The sequence below is a fragment of the Portunus trituberculatus genome, chromosome 17, assembly GCF_017591435.1.
Source record: "Portunus trituberculatus isolate SZX2019 chromosome 17, ASM1759143v1, whole genome shotgun sequence".
Lineage (NCBI taxonomy): Eukaryota > Metazoa > Arthropoda > Malacostraca > Decapoda > Portunidae > Portunus > Portunus trituberculatus.
In genome coordinates, this window is record NC_059271.1 from 2,725,001 (window position 1) to 2,737,500 (window position 12,500).

At 38.3% G+C, this 12,500-nt stretch overlaps 2 protein-coding genes across 2 annotated transcripts in view; one reads left to right on the forward strand and one right to left on the reverse strand.

The window, feature by feature from the left end:
- LOC123504968 (protein phosphatase 1 regulatory subunit 14C-like) overlaps positions 1 to 1,330 on the reverse strand; it is a 199,733-nt gene extending 198,403 nt beyond the window's left edge. The window contains exon 1 of the mRNA XM_045255944.1: positions 806 to 1,330. Within this exon, the coding sequence (XP_045111879.1) occupies positions 806 to 898 (93 nt within the window). The 5' untranslated portion in view covers positions 899 to 1,330. The remainder of the gene's footprint in view (positions 1 to 805) is intronic.
- LOC123505169 (hapless 2-like) overlaps positions 1,067 to 12,500 on the forward strand; it is a 23,914-nt gene continuing 12,480 nt past the window's right edge. Inside the window, exons 1-2 of the mRNA XM_045256330.1 lie at positions 1,067 to 1,101; positions 1,277 to 1,392. Of these exons, the coding sequence (XP_045112265.1) occupies positions 1,067 to 1,101; positions 1,277 to 1,392 (151 nt within the window). The remainder of the gene's footprint in view (positions 1,102 to 1,276; positions 1,393 to 12,500) is intronic.

A 12,500-nucleotide genomic window follows, 5' to 3' on the forward strand; every position in this document is an offset into this window, starting at 1 on the left:
TACTCTCCTCCTCCTTCTCCTTCTCCTCCTCCTCCTTTTCTTCCTCTTCTTCTTTATAACTTCTCCATTTTTTTTCCTCTTTTTTTCTGAGATAAATGCAAAAAACTAAACACACAAAATTTAACAAACTCTCGCAAGATTCTCCATTAGACGGGAAACAAACCAACATTTCTCCTCCTCCTCCTCCTCCTCCTCCTCCTCCTCCTCTTCTTGGGGGTGAATGATAAAACTGGATTTCTCGCAAGATCCTCTCCTCGCCTCGCTGGTCTCGGCCGTGTCCTTAACGCGGTCAACGTACTTCCGGATGCTGTGGCCCTCCTGTGGGTGCTCTGAGGCTCCGCTGTGGCTGTGGTGGTGGTGGTGGTGGTGGTGGCAGTGGTGGTGGAGAAGGAGGTGTTGGAGGAGATGGAAAACACACGGAGGAGGTGAGAGGTGAAGGGGGAGTAGGAAAACACACAGACGATGAGGAGGAGAGGAAGGGAGAGGAGAGGGGGAGGGAAAGGAGGAAGAGGAGGAGAAGAAGGAGGAGGAGGACGAGGAGGGCATGGAAAACACACAGAGAGGAGAGGCAGGAGGAAGAGAAAAAGGAGATGGAGGTGGAGAATAAAAACACACACACACACACACACACACACACACACACACACACACACAGGAGGTAAACAACAATATGGCAAAAGAAGAAAGCCCGACAGGTTAATAGTAATTGCAGCAGCAGCAGCAGCGGTGTGGGGTGGGATGGGGTGGGGTGGGGTCTGATGGGATGGGTTGGGGTGGAAAGGTAGAGTGGGTGGCGGGGACTCACCTTGCAGGCAGCGGAGGAATACTTGGGCAGGACGGGGATGCCCAGGGGGTTGTCCAGGCCAAAGAGAGGAGGGCGTCGCAGCTTGGATGCCATTATCACCACCCACGCGCCTCGCACTCAGCACACAGACGGACAGACAGACAGACAGACACACGGAACACTACACACAGCACGGCGGATCCCTCACTACTGTGTTCCACACTGGCGGGACGTGTGAACGACGGAGGTACGAGTATTGGCGCACTTTCTCTTCACTACGGGATGGAGAATGCCAGCCCAGCCACCCTCTGCTCTCTGTGTGCTCGCGGGGGTTACTTTTCACTGTGAAATACGGTACTTCTTCCCTACAAGCAGCACTGGGGCCTGTATTCACGGTACGGTTAGAGGTACGGTAAGGCGTGCACCAGTAGGGGGCTGGCGCGGCACGGCGGGATGGCTAGGAATGTGTTAGCGATTCAGATTCATGTGCAGATCAGTGACAGCGGACACACGCGGCACAACCCTGCACTGCTGCCCTACAAGGCGATGTGCCGAGCCGCTGCTGTCTCACCCTGACTCCCCGTACAGCTGCCACACGCCTCCAGCAGGTGAGGCGAGCAGTGTTGCCGCCTTTAGTAAACAATGAGGCGTCTAAATGCAATCTTTCCTTACGTGGCGTGGAAAATCAGGGAAAAAAACCGTCAACAGAACACGTGTTACGGAAATGCCTCGGTGTGCTTACAATTGGAGCTTCTGGTAAAACGCCATTAGTGAGAGCAGTGTAGCCAACTCAAACAATAAGCCACGCTGATACACGCTTTTAATACCGGATACGTGACACTTGGTAAAAACGAGGCAGGGAAATGTGAAAGAGGAATACAATACACGCTTCTACTAAAACACTGTTAGTTCACGCTACGCACTCAACCTTCGTAAAGACAACCAGGATACGTGAAGAAAAAGAAATAATAAAAGCAAGGCGGAAGACAAAATAAGTAAAGAAAATAAGGAAACAGTGACAGGAAATAGTTTATAAGGAAGTAAACAAACAAACAGTCACAGGAAACAGTTTATAAGCAAGCAAACAAGTAAATAGACACAGGAAATAGTTTATGCTCACTGTGCACGCTTGAGATAACACAGCTTAAGCGTGAACCGTCTTTGTAAATGATAAGACACGTGAGCTGCAGTTTTTTTGTACCGAAGCGTAAAAAAAGATACAAGGAAAGTAGGAAAAGAAAGAAAGAAATGCTAATCTGTACTTATTATTTTTACGTGCTGCATAAAACAAACAGGAAAAAAAACAAGGAAAATAAAACAAGACAAAAAAAAAAAAAGCACTAATCTGTACAGTTCATCTTATTTGTCGGTTCAGAAACGTTATTGGTGTAAGAAGTGATAAGAGAAATGGTTCATCTTTGCCTGTAGTGAAAGTGAAATGGTCTCTTCTCTTCACACTGGACAAAGAAAGGAAGGAGTAAATAAGAGGCAATGTAAAAAAAAAAAGGGAAAAATACTAACTTTTTATACACTTTTTTGATGTAAGAGGGAGAACTACCAAGGAGAAAAAATATATATATATCACCAGTAAAAATAATAGTGATAGCAAAAATAAGAGATAAAAAGAGATAGAAAGGAATGAAGACAAAAATGTTCTCTGTTCTTTCCGGATGAGTGGAAAAAGACAATGAAAAAAAAGAAAAACACATTTTCTTCCATATTAGTGAAATTATGAAAACAAAAAATGAGAGATGAAAAAAATATAGAAAGGGATAAAGACAAAAAACGTTTTCTTTTCATTCCGGACAAGTGAAAAAAAAAGATAATGAAAAGAAAAAAAACACATTTTCATCCATATTAGTGAAATTATGAAAATAAAACGAAAAGAGATGAAAAAGATAGAAAAGGATAAAGAAAAAGGAAACTATTCTCTTTTCATTCCGAACCAGTGGGGAAAAAATACAGAAAAAAAGTAAACAAATGAATTGAAGTTAAAAAAAAAGAAAAATGTAATGAACAAAGTAGCAAGAAGCAAAGAAAACGGTCTCATCATTTCTGGAGAGTGAAAAAAAATAAGAAAGCAAAGAAAACGGTCTCATTTCATTCCCGGAGAGTAAAAAAAAAAAAGAAAACACACACAGAAAAAAAGACATAGAGGATTAATACTCTAATACCACACCTTCCTTCCCTTCCTGCCATGAAGCACTAGTGATCACACCACCACCACCACCACCACTATTCCCACCACCACCACCATCACCACCAATACCACCTTCTACTATACTCACCACCACCACCACCACCACCACCACCACCACCACAAGCCTTTACTAGACAATGAAGCCAATAATCGGAGTAACGCCTTCATTTCTCATCGCACTGAGGGAAAACAATGAAGGACACAAGGAAAACAAAAGCTAGTGAGGAAATGCATTGTTTACAGACACACTCCTTCACGCACTACGCAGTCTGTACAGAGAGACGCACAGACACACAGACAGACAGACAGACAGAGACAGAGACAGAGAGACAGAGAAAGACAAGTACGGAGAGGCAAATAGAGAGAGAGAGAGAGAGAGAGAGAGAGAGAGAGAGAGAGAGAGAGAGAGAGAGAGAGAGAGAGAGACAAAAACAAAGACAGAAACAGAGACAGATTTTACAGACAAGACAAAACACAACAGAAAGACAAAAAGACACACACACACACACACACACACACACACACACACACACACACACACACACACACACACACCAAATTCATATACTTAAAACAAAAGTTACAATCTGCCACAACACACTACACCACCTCTTACTGTGTGTGTGTGTGTGTGTGTGTGTGTGTGTGTGTGTGTGTGTGTGTGTCGCAACGTCTTTATATCTCACACTCAGCTTTCTTTCCTCCTCCTTCAGTAATTACCTGCTTGAGCACAACAATGTCTCTGTGTCTTCACCTGGTGGTGGTGGTGGTGGTGGTGGTGGTGGTGGTGGTGGTGGTGACGCAACTCTCCATTATGACAGGGATTTTAACACAGGAGCAGGAAGTAATCACAGAGAGAGAGAGAGAGAGAGAGAGAGAGAGAGTAGGGGAGAGTGACGCTAAGAAATTAAATACCCATACAGTAACATTCCACAGGTAGCATGAGAGAGTTTATATGGAGGAGGAGGAGGAGGAGGAGGAGGAGGAGGAGGAGGAGGAGGAGGGCAGGTGTTACAGGCTCCTGACATTTGGGAAACCATCTGCGTGTGGCTAGAAAGTGAAAGCCGGGAAAGAAATGAGAAGCTGAGGACGAGGAGAGAAGAAAGTTATGGAGAGGGGGAAAGGAAGAGGAAAGTTTAAGAGGAGGGAAAAGATAGGAAATGAGGAAAACTAGAAAGAGAGAAAGAGAGAGAGAGAGAGGAAAAGAAAGAAGATAATTAGGGAAAGAAGAAGTTAGGAATGAGGAAAATTTGGAAGAGAGGAAAACTATGGAGAGAGAGAGAGGAAAAGAAGGAGGAAAATTTAGGAAGAGGAAAGTAAAGGGGAGATGAAAACTAGGGGAGAGAGAGAGAGAGAGAGAGAGAGAGAGAGAGAGAGAGAGAGAGAGAGAGAGAGAGAGAGAGAGAGGAAAAGAAAGAGGAAAGGTAGAAAGAAGACGAAAATAAAAGAGGAAAGGTAGGAAGAGGAAAGAGATAGGGAATGAGGAAAACTGGAGGGAGGGAGGGAGGGAGGAAAACAAAGAGGAAAGTTTAGGAAGAGGAAGTTAGAAAAAGAGAGAGAGGAAAGGAAAGAGGAAAATTTAGAGGAGGAAAAAGATATGAAATGAAGAAAATTAGCAAAAGAGAGAAAAAGAAAGAGGAAACTAGGAAAAGAAGAAAACTACAGAGAGAGAGAGAGAAAGAGAAAGAGAAAGAGAATAATCAGGGAAAGTGGAATGTTTGAAAGAGAAAAGTTATGAAAGAAAGAAAAAGATACAATGATGGAAATACTTGAAAGAATAACAGAATGAACACAATTACCAGAACTCCAGAACTTTGACAAGACAGGTTACACTAAAACCATTAACAGCTCCATTATCAACCCCTTCAGTACTGGGACGCATTTTTACCTTCAGTTTTATGTACAATTAGACCAATTTATCGACATTAGGAAGGGTCTATGGAGGTCAGAAGATTAATGGCCAGAGTCTTCAGTGTTTTAATCCCCCACATGAGTTTCTAAAGCTGTATAAAATCACCAAATAGTAGCCAGAGTGAATAGGAAAGCGCGTCATGGTACTCAAGGGTTTAATTAAGGGAGAAAGTGAAGAGAAAAGAAAAAAATAAACGAAGGAAATTGAAAAGAAAGTTAGGGAGAGAAAAGAAGAGTTGTGATGATGAGAGGAAAAGGTTAATAATTATAGAGGGAAGATCATTACTTTAGTTTTTTTAATTAAAAGAAGAAATTTAGAGATTCATGTCTAAAAAGTGAAAGAGGAAACTGTTTAGGAGGAAAGAAGAAAGTCAAAGAGAAGGAGAAGATAAAGATAGAATGATGAAAAACAACTGGAAGAATAAATTAAGAAAGATTATTTATTGGAAGAGATAATTATTAAGAGAGGCAATTAAAAAGATTCTCGTTTAAAAAGTGAAAGAGGAAACGTTGGAAAAAAAAAAAAAGGTAGAAGTTGAGAAAAAGAAAGAAAAGGACGAGAGAAAAGAAAAATATACAATAATGAGAGAAACTGAAAGAATATATCAAGAAAGTTTGTTACTAGAGTTTATTATTAAGAGAGCCAATTAATAGTCATGTCTGTAAAGTGAAAGAGGAAACGTGGAAAAAAAAAAAACATGAATTGAGGAGGAAAGAAGAAGAAAGAGAGAGAAATAAAAGATACATGATGAAAATAACTGAAAGAAAATGAAGAAAACTAATGCGAGAGAAAATCATTAAAAGAGGAAAGAGATTCATGTTTAAAAAAAAAAGTGAAAGAGAAAAAATAGAAACAAAATATGAGACGAAGAGGAGGAAAGAATAAAGAGTAATAAGAGATACAATGATGAAGGAATAGATGAAGAGGGACTTTTGAGAACTTACCTGTATCAAAGAAGGCAATTACGAGGTTCATGTTTATAAGTGAAAAAGGAAAAAAAGCGGGAAAAAAAGTAGAAGTTTAGGAGGAAAGAAGAAAGGGAGAGAAGGAAAGATACAATCATGAAAATAAGTGAAAGAATAAATGAAGAAAGACTATTGCAAGAGATTAATTATCCTTGAAATGGGCAGGAGGTTCAAGTTTAAAAAGGGAAAGAGAAAAGTGGAAACAAAACATGAGATGAGAAAAGAAGACAGAGAGAAAAGAAAAGATACAGTGATGAAAACAAATGAAAGAGAAAATAAAGAAAAGTACAGCGAGAGATGGTCATTAAAAGAGACAAGAAATTAGAGTTTAAAAAGGGAAAGAGAAAAATGGTAAAAAGTGGAAGATTAGAAGGAAAGAAGAAAGGAAGAGGTAAAGATACAATAATGTAAACAACTGAAACAATAAATGAAGAAAGACTATCGCAAAAATAACCATTAAAAGAGACAGGAGATTCAAGTTTGGAAAGGGAAATTTAAAAGAGAGAATAGTTTTTTTTTTTTTATGTATGGAAGAGGGTCGGACAAGGGCAAAAAAATAGAAAAGATTAAAAAAAAAAAAAAAAAGGCTGACTTGAGTGTTGGCTTTCTAAAAAGTGGAAATGCGTCTGCCAAAATTGGGGAGCAAATATCTCGGAGACAAAAAATGGGATGAGGAGGAAAGAAGAAAGGGAAAGAAGATAAACATACGAAGATAAAAATAAATGAAAGAATGAATTAAGAAAAACTATTGCAAGAACTAATATCAACCATTCCAGTATTAGGACACAGTTTTACCATGAGTTTTGGGTGTGATTAGACCATTTTATCGACATTAGGAAGGGTCTATGGAGGTCAGAAGATTAATGGCCACAGTCTTCACTATTTTAACCCCCTTCAATGCTGGGAGACATTTTTTACTTTGAGATTTGTGTACCATTAGACGATTTTATTGACATTAGGAAGGGTCTATGGAAGTCAGAAGATTAATGGCCACAGTCCTCAATACTTTAATCCCCCACATGAGTTTCTGAAGCTGTATAAAATCACCAAATAATAAGCAGAATGAATATGGAAACGCGTCATGGTACTGAAGAGGTTAAAGGAGGCAATTAAGAGAGCCATGTTTAAAAAGTAAAAGAGGAAAAGTGGAAACAAAAATATGAGTAAGGAAGAAAAAGAAAGTGAAGAAAGTGAAAATGCGTATGCAGTGATGAGAGCTTGAGAGAACAAATGAAGGAAGATTGTTATGAGAGCTTAACATCTTAACACACAAGAGGCTCATAGTCAGTGAAAGCAGAGATGATGAAGAAGATAATGAAGGAAGGAAATGAGTAGTATGATCCAAGTATATGTGACGGGAAAATGTTACCAAAGCTTATGTTTAAATAGACAATTCCCTAGATAGTTCAACCACCTTCAGTACCATGACGCGTTTCCATATTCACTCTGCTTACTATTTGGTGATTTTATACACCTTCAGAAACTTATGTGGGAGATAGAAATAGTGAAGACTGAAGCCGTTAATCTTCTGACCTCCATAGATCCTTCCTAATGTCAGTAAAATGGTCTAATCGTACACAAATCTTAAAGCAAAAATTTTTCCCAGTCTTAAAGGGCTTAAAATAGTGAAGACTGTAGCCATTAATCTTGTGACATCCATAGACCCTTCCTAATGACAATAAAATAGTCTAATCATACACAAATCTCATGGTGAAAATATGCATCAGTACTGAAAAGATTAAAATAGTGAAGACTGTGACCATTAATCTTCTAACCTCCATAAACCCTTCATAATGTCAATAAAATAGTCTAATCATACACAAATCTCAAGGTAAAAATGTGTCCCGGTATTGAAGGTGTTAATAGTGGATGCAAAGGTGTGGAAATAATGAAGGAGGGACGGAAATAAATGGTATTATAAGAACACGTGACGGAAAACTGTCACTAAAACTAATATTTAAATAAACAATGGAGTAAATAATTTGAAAGTGAAAGTAACAAGGAGTTGAAATAATGAAGGAGGGAAAGAAAGAAAGGATATCATTATAGTATATGTGACGGAAAAATCTAAAAAAATCTATATTTAGAGACATTTAACTAGAGGAAAAGATAGACACACTGTAAGAAAACTAGAATTTTGATTTGATGAAAGACGGTGTGTGTTTTTACTGCATAGATAAACACTGTATAGATAAAACAATGCATAACTAAACAGTGCATAGATAAACACGTATATAGATAAACAGTGTATTGATAAACAGAATTATGATGAGAGATGGTGAGTGTTTCAGTGTATAGATAAACAGTAAGACATTAGGAGGGAGAGAAAGTGAGAGGGAGAGAAACAGAGAAAAAGTGAAAGAGAAGGGAGTGGGTAGATTACGGAATTAAACGGAAAAAAGTTTAGAATAGAGATAATTAAAGAAACAAACGCGTAGGGACATTGGCAGGGAAAAAAAAAAGTTAGAGGGAGAGAGAGGGAGAGAAAAATGAGAGGGAAGGGAGTGGGTAAGTTACGGAAGTGAATGGAAAAAGTTTAGGATGGGGAAAATTAACGAGAGAAACGCGTAGGGACATTGGAAAGGAGAAAAAGTGAGAGGGAGAGAGAAGGAGAGAAAAGTGAGAGGGAAGACAGTGGATAGGGCAAGAAAATGAATGGAAAAACGTTTAGGATACAAAGAATTAAAGAAAGAAACGTGTAGAGACATTGGGAGGGAGAGAAAGTGAGAGGAGAGAGAGAGAGGGAGAGAAAAGTGAGAGGGAAGGGAGTGTGTAGGTATTGTGAGGGGAGGGTATAAAGAAAAGTTATACGTATTGTGAGGGGAAATGGATATAAGTTGTAAATATTATGAGGGGAAATGGATATAAACTGTAAATATTGCAAGAAGAAATAGAGACAAGAGCACGTATTATGAGGGAAACAGAGACAAAAGCACGTATCATGAGGGAAAACAGAGAAAAGTAAGCATTGCAAAGGGGAAAAAGAGACAAATAAGCATATAAATAAGGGGAAACAAAGATAAGTAACTACAGGTACATATAGAATCAAAAATTGAAAGGAAAGGAGATGCATAATGAAGTAATGAGAGACGGAAGGAAGGAAACACAACTATTAGACCATAAACAATGAAATACTACGAGAGAGAGAGTCACAGGAACCTTCATTATCCAAGACAGTAATAATAGCACGTGTTTAGTAAAAAAAAAAAAAAAAAAAGAAGTTAAAACAGAGGTAATTAAATAATAATGGAGGAGATTTAAAGGTGTGTGATTATCAGAGAGCAGGTGAAGGTGGAAATGAAAGGGTTACAAAAGGTTTTCTGTTATTTGAGGAGGTAATTGTGTAAGAGATGCATTGTTAGGCAAGGTAAGGAGGAAGGAAGGAAGGAAAGAAGGAAGGAGGGATGAGGGAAGGAAAGAAGGAAAGGAAGGAAGGAAGGAAGAGGGAAGGAGGGAAATGCTGAATTTGGGAATGAATGAAGGAAAGAAGGAAGGAAGAAAGGAAGGAAGGAAGGAAGGAAGAAAGGAAAAAAGGAAGGAAATGCTGTTGTGAAAGTGTTGTTGTTGTTGTTGTTGGTAGTGGTGGTGGTGGTGGTTTGTTGTTGTTGTTGTTATTGTTGTTGTTGTTGTTGTTCATGTATTAATTTTGTTCTTGTGTATATTTTTTTTCTTTTTCATTTATATGCATCATCATCATCATCATCATCATCATCATCACTTGTTCTTGTTCTTGTTCTTGTTCTTGTTCATCTGATTTTTGTTCATGTTCTTTCCATTCTAGTTCCTGTTCTTTTTTATCTTTCACTATTTCTTCATCTTATTTTTTTACTCATCTACTTCCTGTTCTTCTTGTTCTTCACCACCACCACCACCATCACCACCACCACCACCACCACCACCACCACCACCATCACCTTCTCATCTCCATCCTACCTCAACCATCAACTCATTCTCACCCAAAAGAAGAACACAAGGTCATCGTAACGGGAGGAGGAGGAGGAGGAGGAGGAGGAGGAGGAGGAGGAGGAGTTGATCGAAGAAGAAGAAGAAGTAGGAGGAAGAGGAGGAGGAGGAGGAGGAGAGGGCAAGAACACGACGTACATATCTATCACTTCTGGCGACCTCTGTTCACTAAAACCAGGAGAGATAAGAAATAAGTGCGTTTTAAACTGGTTAGCTTTGATGAATGACTGGAAGCAACACCTCACTTTACCGGGCTGATTGGCAAGGACAGGTGGAAGGCAGGCGGTGAGTGGAAGGTGACGAGAAGGTGAAGGATTTATATGAGGTAAGAGCACAAGGTTAGGTGTGTTCTGGTGTGAATAGACTAAGAGATGTACTAGTGGGAAAAGAAGGAAGAGACTCGGAGAAACGGCGTGAGTTGCGAGTAGATTTGATGTGGGAAAAAATCAGTTAGTCATAAAAGGAAGGAAGAGAAAGGAGAAGGAATAAGAGAAAGAGGAGAGAGACAAGGCAAGTAAGGGAATGAAGGAAAGGAGGCATAAAGTGTAAAGAGAATAAAGAATAAAGAGAGAGAAAGAAGAAAGAGAGGGAAGAGGTAATGGCAAGATGTTTTCAAGTGTAGTTGAATAGAAAATTTAACCCATTGAGTACCATGACGCGTTTCCATATTCATTCTGCTTACTATTTGATGACTTTATACAGCTTCAGAAACTCATGTGGGGGATTAAAATGGTGAAGACTGTGGCCATTAATCATCTGACCTCCATAGACCCTTCCTGATGTCAATAAAATGGTCGAATTGTACACAAATCTCAAAATAAAAAAAAAAATGTGTCCCTAGTATTGAAGGGATTAAGATGTGAGGTGTAAATCTGAAAGAAGGAAAATAGAAACTGTGAGCGATTATGTTAGTCTATAGAATTGATTTAGGAAGTAATGAATGAGTAAAAGGGATTAATATGAAGCAAATGAAGAGGGTAAAGTGTGTTCCAGTGTAGGGAAACATAGAATTAAGACGTAAGATGTAGAATCGGAACCAGAAATAGAGAAGTCATTTGAGATTATGTTAGTAGAAATTATATAGAACGAGTAAAAGGGATTAAAATGAAGCAGAAGAGGATAGTAAAGAGTGTTCCAGTGCAGATAAGCATAAAAGTAACGCGTAAGGTGTAGAATTACAAGCAGAAATAGAGAAGCAGTGTGAGATTATGTTAGTATGTTTGGCGAGAGGGCTAATGAGTGGGCAGAGAGGATTATATCAAGGAGAAATAAGAATAAGTGTTGGTGGATAGAAAAACAAGGAGTGATGTGTAGAATTTTGAAGGGAATGGAGATAGAAACACTGTAAGAGGTGGAAGAATTGTGATAAGAGGTGATGTGTGTTCCAGCGCATTGATAAAGAGGAGAATGAGAGTCTGAGGTGTTGTAAAAATGTTTGGTAGTGAATAGAAAGACTGTTAGAGATGGTAGAATAATTGGTGTGTGAGGAAATGTTTGTGATGTAGCAATAGTGAAGGGAGATAAGAAAAAAATGCTGGAGATTAAGGACAATTGATGAAAAGGGAGAAAAATGTGAGATGTAGCAAGGGAAGAGAAGAGCAACAAAAAAATAAATGAGAAGAGAAGTAGAAGGAATAGATGAGTGAGAAAGTAGAGAAAACTATGAAAACCGGAGAAACTGATGTAAATTGTGAAAAAAAGAACAAATGTGGTGAAAAAGACACGTATTGAAGGAAATAGAAAATAGAGAAAATGTTTAAGTGAAATGTTAGCAAAATTAACTGATACGAGAGGCAAAGTGTTTGAAGGCAAAGAAAGCAGAGAAATTGGCCAAGGAAGTATGTCAGATGTAGGCTAAAGAAGTAAGAGTGAGCCAGTAATTTCCTGTTGTTTCCTGTTGAGTCATCTTATGAAAGCAAACCGGAGAAATAAGAAAAAAAAAAGATATCGGAAGGAAAACAAACATACAGAATTCTTAACCTCTTCAGTATTGGGACACATTTTTACCTTGAGATTTATGGACGATTGGACCATTTTATTGACATCAGGAAGGGTCTATGGAGGTCAGAAGATTAATGGCCAGTCTTCACTATTCTAATCCCTTCAGTACTGGGACACATTTTTACCTTGAGATTTGTGTACGATTAGACCATTTTATTGACATCAGGAAGGGTCTATGTAAAGAAAATAAAAGGAGAAAAAGGAAATCGGTTCATATTAGACCAAAGAAAGAAGAGATTAGGAAACTATACAAAAAAAGAGAAATGAGAAAAAGGAATAGAGAGAGAAAAAAAGGAAAAGAAGACTAAACACTGTATGATGTAAAAATAAAATGAAAAAGAAAAGGAATTCAATCATATTAGACCAAAGAAAGAAGAGATAGAGAAAAACTGTATAAAAAAAAGAAAAGTGAGAAAAAAGACATTAGAAATAGAGAGAAAAAAAAGAAAAAAAGAAGAATTAACACTGTATGATGTAAAAAAAAATGAAGAAAAAAGAAAATTAGTTCATATTGAGACAGACCAAAGGAAAGAAGAGATTGGGAAAAACTACAAAAAATAAAAGTGAGTGAGAAAAAGACCCATTAGAAAGAGAAATAAAGAGAGGAAAAAAATGAAAAAGAAGACTTAACACTGTTTGATGTAAAAAAAAAGGAAAAAAATTAAATCACATTAG